The 25,095-nt window shown below is 41.1% G+C and overlaps 1 protein-coding gene across 1 annotated transcript in view; it reads right to left on the reverse strand.

The window, feature by feature from the left end:
- Positions 1–25,095, reverse strand: part of LOC103588554 (calmodulin-binding transcription activator 1) — a 284,950-nt gene that overhangs the window by 12,235 nt on the left and 247,620 nt on the right. The window contains exons 8-19 of the mRNA XM_008570265.1: positions 18,718–18,869; positions 15,817–16,013; positions 15,337–15,415; positions 14,776–15,091; positions 13,867–14,390; positions 8,882–9,069; positions 8,128–8,374; positions 7,213–7,284; positions 5,634–5,654; positions 4,026–4,219; positions 3,225–3,299; positions 295–325 (exon numbers count right to left, since the gene is read on the reverse strand). Of these exons, the coding sequence (XP_008568487.1) occupies positions 295–325; positions 3,225–3,299; positions 4,026–4,219; positions 5,634–5,654; positions 7,213–7,284; positions 8,128–8,374; positions 8,882–9,069; positions 13,867–14,390; positions 14,776–15,091; positions 15,337–15,415; positions 15,817–16,013; positions 18,718–18,869 (2,096 nt within the window). The remainder of the gene's footprint in view (positions 1–294; positions 326–3,224; positions 3,300–4,025; positions 4,220–5,633; positions 5,655–7,212; positions 7,285–8,127; positions 8,375–8,881; positions 9,070–13,866; positions 14,391–14,775; positions 15,092–15,336; positions 15,416–15,816; positions 16,014–18,717; positions 18,870–25,095) is intronic.

Raw genomic sequence — 25,095 nt, forward strand, 5'->3', positions numbered from 1 at the left:
CCACCAGCCATTTTTTAACATGAAGGCTTCTTCCACCAAGTTCTGAGCATGCCCTGCAGTGGTTTCAGAAGGTCCCTCCCTTTTACTTACTCATGCATTTGTACATCTACTGTGACTGTTCTCCTGTTGTATAAAATAGCGGTGTTAGTAATTAGGGTTAGTTTTTATTTTATTTCATTCAAAATGGATGTGAAACTTACTGGCATACCTAGGCTGCAGCCCCATGCAAGCAAGCAAAAAGCAAAATACTGAAAATGGAAGAAGATAAACTGGCTAGCAGGCAGCTAAACTCACCCTTTTGTACAGCCTATGGTCCACCAGGGGGCTTTAGACAGTAAAACAACACCAAAGAGCTATTAGCATATGAGGGTCACAACAGAAATCTTATAAATAGCTTTATTTCAACAAAAAAGAGTATAAAGTGGTTTCTTTTTTGGAAAGAAAGAAAAGGAGAGTGATGGTAGGGTATATGAAATGAGCAGGTAGAAAATTCACCAATTCATTTTTAAGTCTTAAAAATGTTGGGTCATATGACTTAGAAATGGGACACTTTTTATTGATGCCTGAAGCCACTATCACCACCCCTTTTGAGAGGGTGTCAAATGAAGTTTTCTATTTTAATATATATTTTAATGTTTCTAAGGAACAATAAACATGACAGTTTCTCTTAAAATAATAATAAATAACCCATAATGGAAACAGGGTTACAAACATCCTAGGGAAAACGAGTTTAAAATAAATTTGCAGGATAGATTTTCAGGATTTCTTCAAGTTCCTTAATTGCATATACAGGAATGAGAAGTAAGTACTAATCTCATACAGTCAGTATACAAAGGTGATTAAAATTTACCTGCACATTTTTCTAACGTCTGAACTGTTAATGGTCAAGTAAAGAAAAGAGCCAAGAAGGGTCTTTACTTCATTCCAAATAATGAACAGAAATCCAGAGCCCATGACCTGCCTCTCTCTTCATAATGAACTTTATTGATGGACTTCTTATGAGGTTATTTCTAGTTAAAATATAAACCTTAGGAAGGTAAAAATCTTCATGAAATTATTCTCTACCAGTTTACAAAAAAGAGAACTCTAACTCTGAGAGTGAAGGGATTCCTTTTTCAGCCTACTTTGGGAGGCAGCCTTTTATAAATTTATGTTTTGCTTAAATATCTTACTCTCAACTCACCCAGTGTAAACAGGGCATGTTTTTGGCAAAAAGAAAAAAAAAAAGGAAAACGAGTGTAGGACTTTATATAATTTTGCTCATAATCATTAAGGTTGCATTATCTGTACATATATTCAAGGTCTGAAGATAAGACTAGAAGAAATGAGGAAAAATATATTGTACAATTTAACTTGTAAACACTCTGGTTTATTTGAAGTGGCCTAAAGAGGAGGTAATTTTCTTGAAGATAAATTTATAAAATTTGAAGATAAATTATAAAAATCCTTTCTGTCTGGAAAGTATTAACCACAGTGTCATGAAAGAAGAGGTGCCCGATGTGACTCTGCTCAAAGTGGGTTTCAGTACTGGATAGAGTCTTCCTAGGTTTTTCTCAAAGTCTATTTGGTTTCAGTACTGGATAGAGTCTTCCTAGGTTTTTCACTTTGAGGGTAGAAGAGAAAAGAGAAGGGACTGTGAACACACTGAGAATGTAAGGAAAGAGCCTAGGTGAGTCCTTGATATTTTCACCAAATGAGGAAAATCACCTACTGTATTTGGTCATAAGTACTCTAATGCTAAGTAAAAGGTATGATTGAAGATTAGGAAAAGACGCTGGCTTTGGGAAGGCTTGCAGAATTAATTTCATTATGTTACAGCCATACCCCATATTTTGATAAGCGTTTCCTAACAGGACTTTCTATTTCAGTACTGATATACGTATGTCATTTGTTAGCCATCACGGGGGAAAAACCTCACAATCTCTGCACAGCAGGAGCACATGAGTAGCTGAAGCACACGATAACGTGCACATGAGCTGCTCCCACAGCAGTCCAGCTAGAGAACACCTGCACATCCTAACCAATGCCACCTTCAGTTTTCACTATTGTTAATGTCATAGTTGTGCATGTTTCCTTCTATGGTCACATAAATGAATTGCTTTGTTAATTTAGGAAAAACAAGTAACCAATTAAACCCTATTAATTCTCAAAGGCAAAATATTTTCAAAGTTAGCGATGGTTTTAGAGGTTAAAAAAACTAAAGTAAAATGAAACCTCTGTGGAATCAAGTCGAAAGTAAACACTAGGGCTTTTGGTACAATTGAACAGGAAGAGAAAATAAGACATAAAGAGCCTGCTTTAAAGTCTGGTACTATAAACCGCATAGCTCCTGATGCACAACAGAAACTACAAAACCACACAGAAGGTCACCTAAACACAGCTCGGATGGCTACTGTTACCAATGTCAGATGGGAATGTTATCTAAATAAAGAAAACAAAGCACTTTTCACCAGCCCCCAAAAATCTAAGTAAAGAACCTAGTCTTCATAAAGAAAGCTCAAAATTGAGGAAACAAAGAGAAACTCCTCTAGCTCAGCTCCATGAGAAGACATTGTGTCCCCGTGGAATGCTGGGGTCACAGCAGCCCATTTCCTTCTTATTGAAAGTGTACCTATAATCTCAGATGTCTTTCTTGTCCTGCACAGTTTCACTCCGGTAATTTCTCCTGTTCCTCATCACAGACTAGCTTTAATTCATAATTTAATAGAGCATGTTAGCTATTGCATGTCCAGCAGAGGGCACCAGCTGTTCAGTGGACATTCTACATCAGAAAACTGGGATGGATGGAATTAATGGTGTTCTTTCCTCTCCTAGAGAATAGAAACTACGTTTATTTTCCGTGTGGATACGTGTTAGCATAGTAAGGGTTTAGAGTGCAGAACATATTGCAACGTGGCACATAAATAATAGGTTAAAGAGGAAGCTGGATTTAAAAGCTAGTCCAACTAGGTTGTCCTCACACTCAAATTAAAAAAGAAAAACACTGGCATGAATCTCCCCTCTTCAACATATACAGTGTACTCTGAAATGGTTACCAGAGTCCCAAGAGTAGCAACTTAGTCTCTAGTTATAGAGCTCTATTATATACTGTTGTTATTTGGGATGTTTACCCTGATTATTTGCTGGGGGTTTTAGCTTTACATAGGAGTTAGTGAGTGGTTAAAAAGGTTAGGGTTGTTTTATTATTCTTGATCAGTAAAATGTATAGATGAGGATTAATGTACCTGTGGCGACAGCGGCGTAGAAACCTCATTATTTTTCGAGCAGCTTGGTCCTGCTTTTTGGTTAGCAAACTGCTCCTGAAAAAGCCAGAATATTACTGTCACAAGAAGGGTACTATAAAGCCCAATATTCAAAAGTTAAAAACTGGTCAGCAGTGATAGAGGACTTTTAATTGAACAGCTCATGTAGCAAATCCAACAGCCTAAGCATTTGATACTTTAATAGGACTGAATCTGGGCACTCACTGCTGGACGAGAAAGAGGGAATGTGTAAGCACTTTCACTTAGCATTAAGGAAGACAACATAAAGTTGGAGAATAAGATGCCTCTTAAATACTCTTTAACGACTCTTTATAAGCTCTCTTTGGGCTATTATTTTCTAAATTTGTTTAATCAACATATTTTACTTTGCTAGAAGTTTTTTACTACACTCTCTAAGATGGAATAGTTTAACCCTAATTGCTTCCAAGGTCTTACATGTAATAACTAACTCTACAATTTAGACTACTACAATAGAGTGATATCTTTTTGAATAGGATATTTGGTCCAACCAAATTTTAATGTAAGGTGAAATTTGTTGGTGACATTAAAATAACTGGGCGGGAGGTAGAGAGGAGCTAAATAGACAAAAACAGACTAATAGCGCAGGCATAGCTATACAAAGTCACAACATCTAGAATGTTCTGAAACTGCAAATGCCCTAGGCCCTACACAGATCCTCATGTCAGCATAGGGTAGTTCTTTCCACTAAGTCAGAGTTATCTTCCCTAGATAGCTTTACTGCCGTGAAACCTCCCAACCCACCTGAGTTTCTGCTGTACAATGACAGCTGTTCGGCGAGCCTGCCGTCTTTTGCCACATTTCTTATAACTCCGGTAATACTTCTGGATCAGCACAGCAGCACGTCGGCTCTGCTGAAATTTTTTTTGTTCATAGTAACTTCGGAATTTGCTCTGGATAAGGATGGCAGCCTGGGTCATCTTTTTATAAAGTGCATACTGCAGGGGAAACAAGAATAAGCAAAACAGTAACAACAGGAGCCCACAAGTTTACGTGTCCTTTGAGGTAACGGGAGAAGAGAAGAGAGAGTGCTTTTTCCCTTTATTATCATATTCTGTTTTGGGTTTAGTCACAAAAGAGGCAAACTAGGAATCTTTTCACCTACCTTTCCAAAATGTAAAATATTACTTTAAGGGTCGCCTTCAGACAATAAATTGCTTTAAATGTGCTTTTCCCCCAAAATATCAAAATATTTTGCCCTTCTTGAAAAAAAAAGTTTTAATAGCAATAAACTTAAACATTTGTACGTCTGAAGAGATACTTAGAAAGTAAAATCTTAAATGTTTAAGATTAATATTTACTATCAAATTCTGAAACATTTTTAACGTTTTTTATGCTTCCCAATTCCCACCATACGCAAATCTACTTTGCAGTCAGCATTTGATTTCTAACCATCATTCCATATGACAAGTTTCTGACCGAGTTACAAGGTCCCAAATACAAGGCTTATCATGAAACGCTGACACCTTTAAGCCATTAACCTGTAAAAGATTAACACTCATCAGACTGACACAGAGGGGAAGTAATGAAACCTGGAAGGTTGTCAGAGTTGGGGACTGCTCAGGAACCAATACCAGCAGCCCTCCACCCACCCTGCTGCAGAGCTACAGAGGAAGGGACGAAGGCACCAGAGAATGCATTCTGCTCACTAACAGTCTCTACACACAAGTGTAGTGCTCTACATGGCTTAAAAATGCTATGTCCAGATTTCTAGTGAGATAGAATATGACTCTGAGAACAAGAAGTCACAGTGAAGCCCTTTGCTTACAAGAAGGCAACTTACCATTGGAAGGAGAAACACTTCTCAGAAAATCCCTGTGTAAGCCTAACTATATTTCTGGACGTATGAGCCAGAATGAGGGAAGGAAACTGGCTTGTCAGAATGTCCAAGAAAGAGGACCCTTCTGCCAGAATCTTCTTCAGCTTATCTGATCTACTTTACATTTTCATTGGTCTGAAGATCTTTTAGGACAAGAACACTCTATTCTACAGAGCTTCAGTGGTTTTCATCATCTTGGCCTGCACACACTGTGCACTGACAACCTATCAGGCCACAGTGAAGCACACTGTGAAAAAGGGATATTTACTTAGTGGCCACTGGGCTCATAGTAATTGGCTTAGATAGACTGACACTAGCCAAGAGAATGTCCAATTATTATTATTGCCAAAACCCTCTCCAACTGAATAACCACGTTATCCCCAGAGGCTAGATGCAGTGTGGTTACGTGGCCTGGCAAGGGGAGTATGTCTGTTTCATGACCGTGCCATTTTAATGGCCCCTCCTTGTAGTTGGTGATGGGTGTTTGTGACTCTGGTGGAATGGTTTGTGAGAGGACTTGGGTGTATCATTACCTTCAAGGCTATCCATGTCAGCTTGGGGGAGAAACAGAAAATACAAGATTAATGTTAGATTGCTGAATATAATGAAATAAAAACCAGAATCAATAAAACTCCCAACCAAAAAAAGAAAAAAAAAAAAAGGTAGCCTGGGCTTTATTAATGCCTTTCATCTTCCAAAATATCTGTTCTACCATTGTATTTCCAAAAATAATGCCTTCCATCTTCCTAGTTGTAGACAACACTCATTTGGATGGGGATATTTTAAAAAACCACACTCATATATTGGAATAAATAAATACCTGTTGTAATCATGGACTTGAAATCTTGATTCTGTGTGTCACTTGTGCTAACATGAAGCCTTTTCACCAGACAGAAGCCAGTACAGTTCCCTGCTGTACAGCTGTATAGGTCCTGTGGTGTCAGCGTTTGCACAATAAACCTTCATTTTCTGGGATCATGAACTCAACTGGCTACAAGCTGGAGATGTCCCTCCCCCCAGCCCCCAATTAATAGGTATTAATCCTAGAGAAACCTGAGAAAATGGCAACACATATCAGAAATCGCAGCAAGCCCTAAATCATAACAAGATAATGTAATCCCAAATTTCTATGCATAACGTAATCCCAAATTTCATATATTTTAGCATTTATTATTCCTTAAATAAAAGTTTAAAACATACCTAAAGCACAACCTAACAAGGTTCTAGAATCTACTGACAGGACTGAATTTTATCATGTGAACCAGTCAAACACTCAGGAGATTTTCAATATTTTATAAACACCTTGATCATTCGAAAGGTCCAATATTTACTTAATTTCTTTGAACCTCAGCCTCTTCGTCTGTAAAATGGAAATAAAACTGTTTACTTCAAATAGTTGTAAGGAGTAAATGAGACGGTGTGCCAGAAGATCTAGTACATACGAGGTGCTCGACAAACACTGGGTCCCTTTCCCATCTGACAGCAGTTATGTAACACTGCAGGTTGTTTTGGAAATGGTAACACTGCTGTGGAGTATTACTGTTATGAAAGAGCACGTAGGTATTCTTCTTGCACCTCTGAGCTAAGGAATGCAAAAGCAGTTTATGTTCCAAGCTTCTTAAGATTTTCAAAATTTTTTTCCAATTCTTTATCTTAAAATATATAAGAAGCTGAAAGGAAAATGGCCAACAATTATGTAATTCAATGTCAAAGGTAATAGCCAGTGTTTACCTTTTCCAATCACCATATCAAACTCCCTAGAGTTCTTTAATTACTATGGAGTTTATAAAATTATTGGAACACTTTTTGAAGTGATCCTCACTTCAAACACAAATAATTTTCTTTGTATCAGACCAATATCTCATGTAGGTGATAATACTTAAAGGGCCAAAAATTTGAAAAAAATTCTTTTGTAGTACAAATTTAACTACAGATGGTTTTGTTTTGTTGTGTTTTCCTCTGCTTTTTAGTCAAGGCAATCCAAATTAAGTCTCTGTTAATTAGGTACTGGAGGTAGCGCTCTTCAGCCAAACTGCACACCAGAGTCCTTTGTGGCCTGGTGCTGTTTGGATGAGGCACATTTTCCTTCTGTGACACAGAACTGTGGTTTACCTGTTTATATTTTCTGTAACAACGTTGAATGACAGCAGCAGCCACCTCTTGCTGTTCCCGCAAGGGTCGGCCCTTAAAGGTAAAGTGAGGGGGAAAAAAATCAGTAACAGTTTAATACAAGAAATGTCAACTTTCTTAACACTTAAATAGAATCATTACTCATTTAATGCAACTTTTGCAAAACTGAGACCTCAGGTTTTCCAAAATAATTGATAATTAATTATAAACATAAATTAGGAAGATTGAATTTACAGAATAAACCTCTGACTATTCTTGCTTCTAAATAAAACCATGGTATTTGGCTGTTAGAGGGCCTTAAAAACATTCATTTAAAAAGTATTTAACAAATTAGGTATTATACTATTTGTCTTGCCAGATCTCATTGTCTCTCCTAAGATAATCCCAACTGTTATACTTTTAGATCAATGATTAATGGCTTTTAACACCTTTGGGGGTGGAGGGGGGGTCAAAGACTCTTTGAGAATCTGCAGAATGCTATGGATCCTGTCCCTCCATGAAAACTGCACATATAAAAGTTTCACCATATAATTTTAGGAGTTCATGGGCTGCCTACAGTCAGTCCCCCAGACCCCAGTTGGAAACCCCTGCTTTAGGACACAAATTCCTTATGGCAGAGGTGTCAGCTTACTTTATATTAACTAAATAACAAATATCCATTATCATTACCAACAATAAGTTGAGATGGTGATAACCATCACACTACTGGTTAGTTTATTTTACTAAAGCTTCTGAAAGTTATTAATAATTTAATGTGGTGTAATAATTTCAAATAAAAATCTGAAACTCAAGAGAAAAAAAGAAATGGTATATGTTTTAGTCTGAATGATTCTGACTTTCATCTAGCCTCCTTGACCTTAAGAATGTTACTGCGTCAAGACTCTTGTTCTATTTTACCTTGTATTTCCGGAAGGCTGTCTGGACAAGCCTGGCAGCTTCATAGAGTTCTCTCTGTTCATGATCAGACAGCGTCAGCTGGGCAAATTCACTCTCTACCTTCTCACTGGTAGATGCACTCAGGAATTCTGACCAATCTGCTGCTGAAGGAAGGTTAGGTTTCTCGAAAGTGATTTCACGGACTGGAGAGCCTACCGGGCTCAAGCTGGTATTAGAAGAAGGGGTTAGAGGCTCGTTATATGCACTTCTGAAACAAGAGGAGAAAAAGGAGAGAATAATAATTGATTGGCACAATCCATTACAAATTAATTAGTGAGACAAGATGGTATCCACCAGAAGCCACTGTGGGCAGTTAAGAATATCCTTCATTCAGTTAGGTAGGTTGCTAAACATACTCAGTGCTTTAACTGTCCTTCAAGTAGGAACGTTTGTACTCAGCAGCTATTATGAGTTTAGTTCTACGCTAAATACTAAACCCAGTAAGTACACTATTCTGTCATTATGAGGCTTCAACCAAGTTGGGGGAAAAACATGCCGCACTATCTGGCATGCTCTGATATGGGGAGAAAGATAATGAGACAAATGAGGATATGAGGCGGGCCTTGAAAGTGGCAATGGAACTCGTCCTAACGCTTTCTCCTTTCCTTGGTAAGGTCTTACATCACACAGAGTTCATCAAATACAGTTAGCCTCCCCTGACTCCAATTAAATCCAGGAATTGATCCTGGGTAATGATGGCCAGAGTTTTACTGACCTGATCTGGGCAGCATTTGGCAGACGATCGGCATCAGCTAGGTAACTGGCCAGCCAGCTCATTGTACTGCTAATGGCAGCAGGGTCTGTTCTTTCCAATGCTGAGGACTCCATGGGCACAAAATTCTCCTGCTTGATTCGGTCAGGTGTGGCTTCAATAATGTGTTCTGCCAAGGTCATCATGTTCACCTAAAGTCAGAAGTTCACATAACATTCAGGTTAGGAAAGAACTTTAGGGGGCCGGCCTGGTGGCGCACTGCTACAGTGTGCCGCTTGAGAGCGCGGCGGCGCTCCCGCCGAGGGTTCGGATCCCACATACAGACTGGCTGCTCACTGGCTGAGCGAGGTGCGGGCGCAACACCGAGGGTTGCGATCCCGTTGCCGGTCCCAGTCCGGTACGGGCGCGACACTGAGGGTTGCGATCCGTTGCCGGTCACGAAAAAAGAGACAAAAAGGAAAAAAAAAAAAAAAGAAAAGAAAAGAACCTTAGAGGTTATCCAGGTCTACCTCCACTCCCCCACCTTGGAAAGAAAACAAATAAGGGTGGGCGGGCAGTCTTACACCTCATTCCAGTGCACTCAGACATCATTTTAAAGTTATTACACGATGCACCCAAATATGCTGAGATCTGAGACCTTATTATCTCCAAATCATAGTTGGCCAAAAACATTTAGTCAAGTCTTAGAGAACTCCTGGCTTGTGTCTATTCTCTCAGCTACAACCAACCAATTAATGATACTGTGCCTGGGCAGTTTAGAGTAAATGTAATATTAATGTGATACTATCAGTTGCTTAACCATTATCCAATGGCCTCTTTTGCCCCACCTAGAGAACCCCAGGCTCGTAGAAAGCAGCAATGTGCCAAAACCCAGGAGACAGATCATGATTTATCTAAGCCAATTGTGATAATCCTCTTCTTGATTTCTTATCTTCCTGTGTACTTATGAAAAGATATGTGACCTGCTGCCAGATAATAAGACTATGCAGAGGTCTGCTGGGAGGGTTTTGGATAAAGCTTTTGCTTTCCTGATGAAAAGGTATCAGTGTGCCTGGCATGTCCCCTTCCTCTATTCCTCCTGCCTTGACTACAGAAAAGCTTGAACAGCTATAACTAGAAAGCAGCAAGCATGAAGAGAAAAGCCAAAAAGAACAGAAAACGAGGAAAAAACTCTGGGTTCCTGATGGCATCACTGAGAAAGTGAACCTCTGGATTTCTTGTCATGTGAAAAAAAAAATTCATTTTTTTCTTAAACCAATGTCTTTGGGTTGCTGGTACTTACACCCAAAATACTTTCCTAACAGACACAAATGAAGAAACCTCAAAACTGGTGTGGATTAAGATTTTTTTTTTATGAGAATCAGAGAGATGGCCTCATTTTCAAAAATTTCCTTGCACACTTCTTGAAAATCATAATCAAAATACAGCAGTTTTAAGTTTTTAAGTCAATTGAAAATGTTCTGGAAGGAGCTACACAAAGGTAACAAAATGTTATCTTGCAACATGAATAAACCTCAAAAACATACTGCTAAGTGAAAGAAGCCAGACACAGAAGATTGTCTGATTCCATTTATAAGAAATTTCTAGAAAGAATAAAACTCTGGGGTAAAAATCAGATCAGTGGTGGCCTAGGGCTGGGGTGGGAGCAGAGACTGACTGCAAAAAGGCACAGGGAACTTTTTGGGGGTAATGGTAGTGTTCTAAAAAATTGTACTGACGTTGCACACCTGTACAAATTTACTAAAATTCATCACACTGAACAGTCAAAATTTTATAGTATGTACATTATATCTCAATAATGCTGTTAAAATGTTTACCTTGGATAATTTTCATCAAAGTACAAGAATTTTTTTGTAATAGGAATAAAAGGAAAAAAGCTTAAGAAAAAATATTCACTTTCTTTCTTCTATACTGACCCTCTCGATTTGTGACTCGAACAGTAGGAAGTAAGTCTGGCCTTCATTCTTTTTCCATGAAAATACTCAAATATTTCATTAAAAGCAAAGTAGAATTTCTGAAGCCTGAAAGTTATCACTCTACGGTCATCCCCTAAAATCATCCTCCATTTTATAAACATGTACGACATAAGAGCGCCTCAATATGACAATAAGTGAGACACTCTGGGATGCTAAGTAGCTGATTTTATTGGGATGGCTGCAAAGTGCAATGAAATTTAAATGACTTTAAAACAAATAATATACTCAGCAGTTGGAACTAAAAAATCATGTCATTCATTTCTAAATTTCTTGGGTTTGTGGTCAGAGAAGATAGCCTTTAAATGTGTAGCTTTGGGGTTTTATTCAAATTCTCTTTGTCTCCTAGCATATGAGCAATTCTCTTAAATGTGTTTTGCATTTCTGAAAAGAACCATTATATATATATATTTTTCTCTACATGTATTAATTACATATATCTATATAATTACATATAAGTATATTAAATATATACTAAATCAAGCTTTCTAATTGTACTGTTCAAATTTATCATATCCTTCCCCTACCTGTATGATCACACAAATTCTGATAGGTGTGCCAGTACCACGCTACCATTACAGTTTCACATTTCTTTGTATTTACTAGTTTTTGCTTTGATTTTTAGAGGTTATGTTGCTAGGTTTATAACTGCCGTATCTTCTTGATAAATTATGTAATATTTGCCTTCAGTTGTACTACTTAGCTTTTTCTTGTTATACTCATTTGTTTGTTATAACTTTACCCAGAACTTTATTTTCATTCTTTGTTTCATTTCATTTAGTTGTTCATTTTAGTCTCTTACAAGCAACATACATTTTGCTTTCTTCTCCACTGAATCTGGGAATCTGCCTTCTAGCAGAATTATCATTTACCGAAGTGTGAATGAATCATGTTTGAAAATATTCCTACAATATCATGTTTTCTATTATTTCTGTTGTTGCATCTTTCCTTGTTACCATCCCTAAACTTTTTCCAAATGGTCCAAATTTTCTTTTTTCCCTCTCAATGTCTCAGAAATTCTGTAGCTTATTTTCATGCTACCGATGCACGTGACGTTTCTATCCTGTACTCATCTATCCATATCATGAGTTGTACAAATCTACTCTATTCCCTGAACAAAAGAGCTGCTTGAATATGCTTTGACCGTCTTCATTTCCCTATCTCCCTGGTTTTGCTAAAAGAATTTTAGCTCTAGGTTACTGTTTGAACATTACTCCTCTTCTGTTTAAAGAACCTCTTCCTAACATTTGCCCTTTACACTCAACCACACTATCACTAATTATTCAGACATCTCAGTTTTACTGGTTTGAGTGTTCACTCTTCCGTGAACTCATCGTGCCTCCTCTTATTTCATTATTGTTATTTTTTCATTTGGTTAACATACTTTTGTGGACTGCTGCCTTTTTCATAAGTATGTGCTCTTAATTTAGCAAAATATTGTTTTCTCAAAGCTCAGTGGAAATATGAAAAAGATTTTTCTAGGTTATTTTCTAATTCCTGAATCAACTCTGTCTCAGTGCAGGCTAACTGCCATAAAGCTGTGCTATCCAATGGCTATTTAAGCTTAAATTAATTAAACCTAGCCACATTGTTGCTCTAGCCACATTTCAAGTGCTCAATACCACATGTGGCTAGTGGCTGCCACAGTGGGCAGCGCAGATATGGAACATCCCCATCACTGCAGAAAGTTCTGAGGGACAGCAGCACTGTTCTGGATGCCCAACTTGGTTCCCCTCTTTTCAGCTGCTGATTTTCAACACAGTCTGATATATTGTTATATTTTTATGTTTGTAAGAATAATTCTAAATTGCTTAGTATTGGAATTTGGTATGGGTTCTACTAGGAATTGTCTAAAACTGGGTTTGGCAAACTATGGCAGGCTGAATCCAGCAAGCTCCCTGTTTGCATAAAAAAAGTTTTACTGAAACAAGACTGCTTTTATGCTGTTAGTGCAGATTAAATAGTTATGACAAAGTCTGCATGGCCCACACCGCCTAAAAATATTCTCTCTCTGACCCTTTAGAGAAGAAATTTGCCAGCCACTTGTCTAAAACATTGTTTTTCCTTGGCAGGCCTCCCTATGATTGCAGTGGTTGGTAGATCAGCAGTGGGGTCCGCCCCTCCCCACTCCCACCAGGGACATGAGCACACGGGTAAGCATGCAAGCTTCTCATCCTGTGTTGGTCAGCAGAGGGCTGGCAGGAAGGGCCCCAGGGACACAGTGAACATGAGTGGCTCAGCAACAAGACCCTCCCTGGAAACGCTGGCCAGGATACAAGACCTCGTCCATACACCTCCCTGTCAGTGCATTATGTCTATAGGCATGGGTGTCCTTTTGAAATTCTAGTGGGAATTTTTTTCTTTTTCATTTGTTTTTGGTTATATCAATGGGAAGTTGGAAAGAGAGGAAACCAGACACATAGTTTTAGGTTGCCCTATTGGTCCTTAAATAAAATAATTAGTGAAATTTGCTTAACAGTCTAATGTCAAGTTTACTTCAGTACATATTCTCTTAATCTGTAACAAGTTTAATACCCTAAACAGATTCTGGATTTTCTAGATTTATTATAAGGCTTTAGGGATATTTCACTGCACCTATGAGAACCTCACGTCATATGTGCCCTTTATAATGGCTAGAGGATGCCTATTAAAGTCATAGATAATTCAAATTCTATCCATGGGCTTCCCGTTCTAGCTATTTTAATGGCCTTGATGCTATTATAACTGGTACTTAAAACAGTGAAGTCAGTCATCTTGGATGTGAGAAGGAAGCAGAAGACTTTTTATAGGGTCATGAGTAAGTTCTGAGGAGCTGGTGCAAAAAGGGCTTTGCTGAGACTATTCACAGGGCCTGATTCACTGAATGAATATGCAGGCCCCAGGGAAGAAGACATGCCAACATTCTCATGCATGAGACAGACTTCCATCCCTCCACGGGGGAGACAGTTACAGGACTTTCAGAAAGTGGCCGTAAAGATCAGCGTGGCTCTGACGTACCGGCCTTTGCAGGCTTACCTGTATGTCATCCATGGGTTGCGGGCACTCTTCGTTTTCTGTACTATCACGGTAGGGCCCCATCTCTGAATTCACCACCTCTCTGTTAGCCATCATCAGGACACTCATTGGTTCCCGTGGACGCACCTGTGAAGGTGCTGCATCCTTTCCTACACTGGTCCCCTTCGGATTTCCCGTCACCTGTACTGTAGACACACCAATGTAAAGATCTTTGGAACTCCACTTTACTACAGGCTGAGATCCAGAGGCTTGGAATCCTGCAGTCTCTGGAGTGGGAGGGGAGAGTTCCCGGCTGTAGTCCCTCACTCCTTCACTGGGGCTGATTGTCTCGGGGACAGACTGCTTAGAACTAGGGCTCTGCTTCCTGATATTTGGCTGTTCCAGACTCAGTGCAGTGGAAAGCAGCTTCTCCTGCCTCGCCTGGAAGGACTCAGGGTTCAATTTATGCTTTTTGGGAGCCGGATAATCTTTGTGGCTCTCACTGCTGTAGTAATTAGAGGGTTCAGACCGAGGTCTTCTCAGCTCTGAAAAGTACAGTAGAAAGGATAGTCAGGACAGGCGATAAAATTAGGAATCCTAACGAATTAACACTTTCTCTATGCCTGAGAGACACAAAGTGCAAAGCCGGAACTCAAGACATGTCTCTAATATTTAAATATTCCCCAGCAGCATATCTTGTATTCAGATAATCCTCCTCTAAAAATTTGTATGTCTTGCATGAACACAGAATTCTTGCTACTTTCTGTATTGGGGGGGGTGTGTGTGTGCTAGGCATTCTTAAAGAAATATAAGAAATATTAAAAAAAACTTAAACATATGTGAATATTCTATGAATTTTCTGAGGGCAGCTACGTGAAAGCAAATGGGAGAACTGTCAAGTTCTGAGATGTAATAATTTTGAATTTTTACCTGGGTTGGTACTTGCAATAACAGTGACTCCTTTGGGTATTTCCGGAGAGTTAATGGCTTCACTGTGCCACTGTGCCATCCAGCTATCTGTATTAGGCTCTTCACTTGGAGGACAGTGGATTCTGGGGTTCTGTCCCAGCTGAGCCTGCTCATCTCTCTGCAGGTGCTCGAGACACTCTGCTAATTTCACGTGACCTCTTGACCTGGCAATTCCCAAAGGCAGCCTTCCTAGAGAGTCGGGAATGGAGATGGCCCGACGGTCCCACTTGTACAGCACAACGGCAGCTTCCAGGTGCCCCAAGGCACATGCCCACATCTACAGGACAGGAAAACAAAGCAAGTTTTCTCAATAAGAGGTGCAAACGATATTCTACTTTTGTCATTGCTGCCAACTAACAAACTGGTCCTTGCTGGCAATCTCAATGGGGACATTAAACTGTTACCCTCACAAAGTGTCTCTGATAAATGCCATATGTCAATGAGGGATAACCATGGCAACCAGGCACATCCCTATGCCAAACTGGAAACATGGCTAGGGGACTAAACAAACCGATTCCTTACCAGAGGAGTACAGGAGAAGTGGTCCACATTCAAGGGGTCAACTTCCAGTTCCAAGTCAATGCTATCCGCATGCTTTGTGCTGTAAGGGAGAGCACCGGAAATTACTGCACAATTAATGAATGTTAAAAGGAAGTACCAGAATATTATAAAACCCCACACGGATGAAAATAAACTGGGCATCTGACATCCCTAATTTGAAGAAATAGAGAGTGCTGGATTTCTAGAGTATTTGGACTCTCCATTTGGCAAGGGATCCAAAGGAAATAAAAAGTCCAACGTTTACTTAGCATCTCACTCAGTATTTCTTGAGCAGAAGTTCATAAAAATCCCTTGGAAACTGTCCTTGGAGAAAGGGCTCTGCTCACAGGCTATAAAAGCTTATTGATAGTCCAGATCTCTCTGCATCAGAGGAAATGCTCAAGAAGAAGTGGCACGCTGATGAGCAAGGACGACCACCCCTCATCTGTGCCACAGCCTTACCGCCACTTGATGAGGGTCTGGATTAGGGTGGCATAACCCTGGGCAGCAGCCAGGTGTAAGAGGGTCATTCCACGGAAAGTCTTTGAATGGATCAAGTGCTTGGACTTCGCCCAGCAGGCTCGGCTCATCATCTTCTCACACACAACGACCACGCGGCTCTCAAAGCAGCTCCCCAAGGTCCCAGTCCCAGAAGCACACTGTCACAAAGAAGCACATGGTACAACCTGAGGTCTGAAGGCCCCCAAGTCAGCATTTTCATGTAGGGGAAACAAATTCAAACGGAAAATGCAAAACAGTGAAAATAAAGAAACGCCATGAAGGGCCGGCCCGGTGGCTCACTGCTACAGTGCGCCGCTTGGGAGCGCGGCGGCGCTCCCGCCGAGGGTTCGGATCCCACATACAGACCGGTTCCCGCTCACTGGCTGAGTGAGGGGTGGGCGCAGCACCGAGGGTTGCGATCCCGTTGCCGGTCCCGGTCCGGTGCGGGCGCGACACTGAGGGTTGCGGTCCGTTGCCGGACACGAAAAAAGACAAAAAAGGAAAAAAAAAAAAAGAAACGCCATGAAATAGAGACTAGAATGTGCTCAGTCTCAGCTCAGCAGTACTTCCCTGAAGTCGTGGTACCAGCTAATTTTCCATAACTCTAAGAACGCCAGAGCCCATTATAGCTGACACTCTGATTATAAACTTCATGCTCATCTACCTTAGGGAAAGTGATACTACTAAGAAAAAAAAAAATGTGGCTCTAGCCTCCCAGTTGAAGTAAACCTGTAGGCAGTAAACTATTGTAACAGAGCAAAGCAGAGTACCTATCCTAATGCTTCCATCTGGGGACATATGGAGCTTTGACTCCCTTCCTTCTTATGAAGGAGAATTAAGTCACTTAGATGTGAATTTTTTCCCCCTAAGGAGACACTTAAAAGCATCCAAAAATAATGCAGTCCTTTGTATAAAGTAAAAAGGAAACTGGGGAAAGCTTAGAAATCTTGAAATCTAGTGTTATTACTAACAATAAAAGCACATAGGAAAGAGATATTCACTAATTTTAACCACCTGGCTTTCTTCCTATGAATCAGTTCTAAAGGAAAAAAAATAAAGTTAGTAACCAACAGCTTGAGTCTCTGTGATAATAGTTTTATGTTTAACACTCCCCCAAATAAATGGCTCTTCTAGCCTAATTCACATCTCTGGTATTATTTTAAAAGTATACATACATACTTGAAAAATATGTATATATGTAGATATACTTTTAAAATATATATATTTTTGGGCCGGCCTGGTGGCGCACTGCTACAGTGCGCTGCTTGGGAGCGCGGCGGCGCTCCCGCCGAGGGTTCGGATCCCACATACAGACCGGTTCCCGCTCACTGGCTAAGCAAGGTGCGGGCGCAACACCAAGGATTGTGATCCCGTTGCCGGTCCGGTCCGGTACGGGTGCGACACTGAGGGTTGCGATCCGTTGCCGGACACGAAAAAAGACAAAAAGGAAAAAAAAATAAAATAAATAAAATATATATATTTTTTATACTTTTTATAAAAAACACCATAAAATTTAATTCCTACAGAAACAATGTTGCTCCTCTTTATTTTTAAATCTGGAAAAAATGCCTCCAAAAATAAAAAAGCAGATGATGGATATAATGTCATCCTCATCAGAGCTATGAAAACAGCTTACAGGAGCACAGCTGGGCAATCCCCACATGCAGTAGATGGCCCTCGACTCAGAGGGCACAGGCAGAGAGCCATTCCACACATACCAAAGAGACCATTCATGAGTCCATGGAAATCATGGGATAGTGAACAAAGAGGGAATTTTTTTTTTTTTGCATTAAACAAAAACAGCCATGTATCTATCATATATGACAGACATTTACTGAAGCCAATCTCAATTGATGAAAAAGTATTCAATAGCAGTTAATATGGGATCAGATCATAACAAGCCAGTTGCTGAATGGTTGAGCTTTAAAGTGAAATTATATACCATTCCCTTTATGCAAACTTTGTTGCTGAAAGGAAAAGTATTTTACGGGAATCTCTTATTTTAGCCATGAGGTATATTAAACAATGATTAGTTCTTTTATAAAAAGTAGCATCAGGTGAAAAAGAAGCCTATCATAGCCCTAATAATATTTCACTGTGTGCCAAGTCTTTTATTTTCCACTGGTTTCTGAAGACAGGGGAGAAATAAGAACATTTGAGGGAAAAGGAGTTTAGTTTTTTGGGTGTGGTATATTATGCTTTGTTTCTGCCTAGGAGACTTTCCCAAAATGAAATTTACATAAGGCGTTCAAGACCAATGGGACTCTAAAAAAACATTTGTTCATTTTCCCGTATTTGGCAATATAATACATTCTTCATGGAACTGATGAAAAAGCCTGTGTGAAAGATGCTATAACACATAATGTTGTTCTACACTGAATAATTATATAAAGTTTCTCAGGGCCCTTTTCATATTGACCTTCTTGAGTTGATAAAAGGCTTATGAACTACTAAGTTCAACTATGTTTTATATTTATACTTAAGATAGGATTAGAATACAACATACAAAGTAGAAAGATTCTAATTTAATTCTGAGCACTAGCTGATGTGAGTCACAATTTGGCCTCAATTTTTTAACTGGGTGCCCTCAACTCCCACTACCAGGTAGTAGTGAATTCTAAGATGAATAGCAATGCTTTAAAGATTAGGGAGGTAAACAGCTGAGAAGCCCCACATTCCCAGGCTTCTTTCGCATTACACAGATTATAATCCTTCGAAGCACAGGAACTATAAAGTACTCCCTCGGACTTTTTGCCTAAATCCACAAATGATATCAGTGGAGAAGGGACCTGTGATCGCCTGCCTCACCGATCAGTGAAACACGGAACAAAATGAGAGGTGATGATCAATGCAGATGCATACCTGAGCTTGACTCCCTCCGTTCCCACTCCCACTGCCACCTCCGCTGCCACCTCCTGCGCTCGCCGGTTTGTGCTGCTGAGACCCTGTCATCTCAGCCATCCTCCTTTCCATCTGCTCCAGGCGTTCCAAGATGGACATCCTGAACTGGTTATCTAAGGCAGAGGAGACGTGAGAGTAAGGTTGTGCTCTGGAAGAAAAGCTGTTAACATGTGGCCTATGCAAGCCTGCAGACCCGACAGAGTATCAATAACATCACCAAAGCAGAGAGGTCTGCCCAGGCCAGATTTCTCTAGCACGGTAGTGAGTCTGCCACCTTACACAAGACTAGCATCTACAGCAGCCCGAAGTACTCAGATAAAAGAACAGAAATCCCTTTTTGTCAAAGATTCTGGTTTCAGGTTCCCGCCACCCTATTTCTTTGTCAGGTTCCCCAATGAAAACCATGACAAGATCTGGTAGAGGGGCCCCCCCAGAGCCAACAAATGAAACAAATGCAACTCAGATTAGTAGAAGAAAGCTGCCACTGAGGGAAAGGAGGATGCATTTTTGTAAGAAAACTAGTATCTGTTTTACCACATACTAAGTTTTTGCAAAAACAAATGAAAAAGTTTTTTTATTTTATTTCCTGACCCACACTCCAGCTTTTACAATTTATTTAGGAACTGTATTACTTGCTGACCAAGACCCTCACACACTTCTTTTAACACGTGTCTCAGTCAGACACAAACACAAATAGAGCCGTCACCTCTACACATGAAGAAAACAACAGGACACTGCTGTTGGACCTAGGGTTGTGGCTCAAAGAGAAAGTTTTGTGATCCTGTACCACGTTACTAAGATTGGAACGCATGTATCTCCACAGTCATGCATTTACACCCACATGTGTGTGTACGCACCAGCACACACACACATGAATTAGAGTTGGGTTACCAACCATATAAATTAAAGGTGCTAAACCCATTATTAACATCATCAGCACTTGCATTCATTCAACACACTTTAAGGAACACTGTGCCAGGTATTTAACCGTGACTGGGACAGAAGAGGCTCTTCCTGCTCTGGAACAGTCAGATGGTGGTAAGTGAAGAGAGGGGGATGAGGTGGTAAGAAGTGATGGGGGGCGAGTTTAGATAAGTCAGGAAGGATAACACTGGAGTCTGTGAGAAAGACGAGAAGGGGCTGGACGGACCAAGACCCAGGGCCTGGTAAGGGCGAACTGGAGGCCTAGGGCAGGGCACTGCAGGGAGGGGGGGGGCGTGGGAAAGCGAGAGTGGGTGGCCGGGCCTCGGGGCTGTCAGGACAGGCTCTGCCGTGCAATACTCGCACCACTGTGAAATGTGAACAGAGCCTTTCCTACCTCAATTTCCTTACCTCTTAAATGGGGACAGCAATGATACTTACCTCAGAGAGTTGTTGTGAGAATTAAATGAGATAATACATGTAAATGCTCAGAACATGGTAAGTCCTAAATAAGTTGTTCCAGCTGTCATCATCGTCTTCAAATGCCGTAAATGTCTTCAGAAATTGACCAGACAGCTGTGACAACATATTTTGCCTCAAACTACTAATGGCATCACTATTTTCAAAAGACAGTCATCTGAATCATGAAAAGGAAGTATTTTATCATTCCTTGCTATCTTGACTGTACATCCCAAGACCAGAGAGCACAGCTTCTCGATTCCACACGGGAGGCAGTGACAGGCAGAGTGACACTCTCAGCACTCCCCACATGCCAGGCCCTGTGTCCACCACCTCACATATATGAACTCACTCACTCACTCGTCACAACAATCACCTGAGGCAGGTGTTGTTCTCATCCTCATTTTACAGATGGGAAAACTGAGGCACGCGGAGATAGCTGATCTGTCTGGCTCTAGGACCAGCAGTTTAACCGTTACATGACAAGATGCAGGAAAAGTTATGGAAGGAAGACACACGAGCATTAGGCAGTCTTACCCTAGGGAAAACAATATTCTTACTCTCCAGAAAACTTGCCTCTAGTGAAAAGACAGTAAATACCCATTCGAAAGGAAAATTTTCAATACTGACTTAATATCAAATTGATTTTACTTTACTAAGCCACACAAGCAAGAGGAAGGCTACTTTTCAAGAATCCTCGTATAATTTTCCAATAAGCTATTTCCAGGAACAACACTAAAAGAAAAATCCAAAAGTGAAAAATAACACTTCTGTTCCAATTTCACACATAAGAACGGATATGGGCAAACATGGAGAATCCTGTGCTAAGCATCTTAATGGCAGTCACCAGCGGAGAAATAACTCTGAATAAACACTGCACAGGGTAACCGTCCAGCCAGGCTGTTCTCAACCTGTGACCACTGATGGAAAAAACAAGGCGACCTCAGAGGGGGACCGTGTCTTTGCTCCAGATTCCATGCCTCTCCATTAGGAACCTAAAGTCCTGCTTCCCTTGAAGCCTGCTGAAGACAAGAATCACTCTTCAGTTAGCATTCTATTCAAAGTCGCATGGCAGTTACCCTCTGTGGAACACTGTAACCTCTCCCTGTGTAAGTGCTATGCCAGGCAACCATCCATCTGAACCTACTCAGAGATCCTCACACATCCCCGTGAAGTGGCTTGGCTTCATTTTAAATACCAGCCACCGACCTATTAAGTCTTCTGCAGGCCTGCAAATCTTGCATCTATGAAATGAGTTCTCGGTATCCATTTCACTTGGTCTGGAGCACCATGGAGCCCAGTGATCACCATTAACATCCCATGGCACCCAGAGGGGCAAAAAAGCACAGAAAGCGCTCTGGGGCTATGGTGGCTGGGAGCACTGATGGCTTCATCTCCAGGACAGCGTGGCTGCGCTTACCCTGGCCCTGCAGGCAGCTTTGCACAGCCAGTGCTGCAGTGCAGTGTGCTGCAGTGCGGTCTGCACAAGCAGCCCCGCCCGTCTCCCCGCTGCCGAGTGCAGACACTGCAGAAACAGCCCTTCCTGGACATCACTGAGCCAGGCCCTGCCCACGGCACCGCCAGGTCAAAACCCTCCAACAGTCACTCCGTTTGCCAAAGAGGTTCTCGGCTTTTGCTCCCAACTGCATTCCCTTTTGCTGTGCAGGGAGCTCTTGCATGTGATTAAGCTACTCGGAGAAGCACTTCATGGAGACACTCAGATGCAATTATTTGCCTCTTAACAAAATCAGATCATGCCTCACAGCATCTCTGAGCCTCTTAATTCCAAAAGAGGAAGGGAGTGATAATTAAAATAAGAAGCCCATCTCAAATGTAAAAATGATGGTGCTGGCATCCCAGAGAGCACAGGGCTGCTGTACTGTGTCAACCAAGGATCAGAGACATTCTGATCACACTCCTTTCCTCTGAGCAGGGGCGGGCACAGCTCCTGGGTTTTGAAGGCTGACTTGGTTACATGGACAAAACGATGGTCTTCACATCTCCATTACTGGCAAGTCAACAGAACACCTTTATGCTCTTTTTGGTTCTAAGCTTCATTATAATTAAAATATTCCTTTAAAACACTTGGCAAATTCAGAGCTATATACAGCTTTAATCATACATTGTGTGTGATTATAGGGAAAGGGGAATATAATTATATAAAACCTAAAAAAATTTTCTGATTATATTAGAGTAAAAAGTACATTTTAAAGGTTTATTTACAAGTATTTATGCACAAATGCTTATTGAGCACCTACTACGTACCAGACACTGGGGAATGTCTAGAAGGGTAGTGAAAATATCCCTGTCCTCATCTGTTGACCAACAGATAACTTCTGCAGCCTGAATGAACATGGGTTTTAAAATTAATATGTTTGGGGAGGAAGGGAGAATAATATGTAGATTTAGGGGGCTGATGAATCTGCCCCCAGTTCTCCCCCAGAGTGTTTCAAACAAAGCCAACAGTGACTCAGCCTTGAGGGCTTCCAAGTCAAATGTCCTCAGGACAGTTTGAGCGAAGCAACTGAACTGCCCCACCATGAGACCAAGACTGCATGGAAAGAAAGTCAGGAGCGTATGTTTCCATGAGCACCTGAGCCTGGGTACGAGCAAAGAAACCAGCTGTTCTAGCTCCACCTCCTGCCTGGCAATTCTTAGCTTTTACTTCTTGCCCAAAAGGATTAGGCTATACACGTCTTACCAAAAGAACAAATACATGCTTTGGTAAAAAATAATATAAAGAGCCATCTAGTAGGAGCCCTCTAGGTATCAACAGAAAGTTCACAAAACTTAGTTGCAATGACACCCTAGCTTCAAGAGGGAAAAAATGACAGAGCGTTCGCAGCCACATCAGAGGCTGTAAACACACATACAGTTTACATCCTGGAGGAGGTGGCATATGTGATTCAAGTGCACTGAGCTATGAGTCACCATCTCCCCAGTGGAACTATAAACTTTGGGGGCAGGGATAAGCACAGCAGAATAGGCAAAAAGCAAACCCCCCCCCCCAAAAAAAAGGCAAGAAAGTATCAAATTCTTACTTTGGGTTAAGGTTTCTCCAACTCCTAAACTCTCCTGGATACATCACATGATAACCCGGTGTCTAATGCCTAGGTCAAGGGGAGGCCTGGACAGTATTTCATTTCTCCCTGTGCAGAACTGTGTGTGTGTCTAGGGGGTCCCTCCTAGTCATGTTGGTGCCCTGCTATGGGACCTCTGCTGCCCTGGACTGGAGGCTTCTGCTAACCCCAGGTGTGAAAATTAATTCTCGGTTCAACTTGATTAGATTAAGGAATGCCAAAAAACCTGGTAAAGCTATCTTTTTAGGTGTGTCCATGAGGGTGTTTCCAGCAGAGATTAGCGTAAGAGCCTGTGTGGACTGGGTGGAAAAGACCCCCCCTCGGTGTGGGTGGGAACCATCCAATCCACTAGGGACCCAAAGAGAACAAAAGACAGAAAAAAGGTGAATCTCTCTATCTGCTGGAGCTGGGATACACTCTTCTCTCCTGTCCACGGACATCAGAGCTCAAGACTCTTTAGCTTTTGGGTTCCAGGACTCACACCAAGGACACCATCGGCTTCCCTGGTTTTGAGGCCTTTGGATTTGGACTGAGCCACGCTACGGGCATCCAGTTTGCAGATGGCCTATTGTGGGACTTTTCTTCATAATCACATGAGCTAATTCCCCTAATAAATCCCCTCTCGTATATATAACATATCCTATTGATTCTGTCTCTCTGGAGAACCCTGACTAACACACCAGTAACTTTTCCTCTTATACCAGTGGTTCTTGAACTTTAGGAGGGCTTTTTAAAACAGACTGCTGAGCCCTATTCCCAGAGTTTTTGATCCAGTAGGTCTGGGTGAGGCCCAGAAGTTGTATTTTTAACAAGTTCTCAGATGACACTGATGCTTTTTGTCTGGGGCCACATTTCAAGAACTGTTGCTCTGAGACCACCGTCTGCGTCCACAGTCAAAGAATGGCTCCTCTCCCCCCAAACCCAGCACTTGGTAAATGAGCCAAGAACCAACTGCTTGGAGAGAGGCAAAGATCCCTGCCCACCATGGACAAATGATATGTCTCCTGGTGTAAACCAGCCAGCTGCAGCCACGGTAGCTCTGTCAACAGCTGGGTCACACATCTTCTCAAGCACAGAGACAATTCAGATCCGTCAGTGCTTGAACGGTGCTGATAAAATCCACCCACCGGCAGCACTCTGCAACTAATCAAGTACTACTCTACCATTCCCATTGTATCTTAACCACTTCATTGTGTTTTTCTTCGCTCAGCTGATGAAATGGGATGTCTTTCCAGGTGTCTGTCTTGCCGCCCACATTTCTCTAAAGCAGTCCGTTTACCTGCATGGCTTTGGGGTATGAAGATGGATACTTTCAACCGTCATGTAGTAGTTCCTTCCCACTACCTTCAAGACGTGCACACACGGGTCCCTGTACCCCAGACAAAAAGTAAATAATTCTGATGGCTTTTGTAGCAAGTCTGGCTCATAAGTCACTCACAGCTTCTCTTCATGAGCCTCTTCCACCTGCACACCGTTTTTGTGAGAGCAGCATTTCTGGCTGGACAGCTGAGATACAGCAGAAAGAACACTGGAGTGAAGATAAGAGCTCTAGGTTTACTCCTGCTGTGTGACTTTGGAAAAATAACACCCACTTTGCACCTCAATTTTCTAATCTGTAAAATGTGGATATTAATAACCATCTTTCTGTTTTGAGGATGAAATAAACACATGAAATCTTTTCATGCTGTAAGGCTCTCTCAGGTCTGAGCAATTACTAGACTGGGCCCTTCTACCCAGCCATACCTATGGGGGCATTGTAAAAAAATAAATTTTAAAAAATTAAAAAATAATTTTAGATTTACAGATAAGTTGCAAAAATAGTAGAGTTCCTATATACCCTTCATCTGTCTTATATAACCATGGCACATTTGTGAATACT

Source organism: Galeopterus variegatus, unplaced genomic scaffold (genome assembly GCF_000696425.1).
Source record: "Galeopterus variegatus unplaced genomic scaffold, G_variegatus-3.0.2 Scaffold585, whole genome shotgun sequence".
Taxonomy (NCBI): Eukaryota; Metazoa; Chordata; class Mammalia; order Dermoptera; family Cynocephalidae; genus Galeopterus; species Galeopterus variegatus.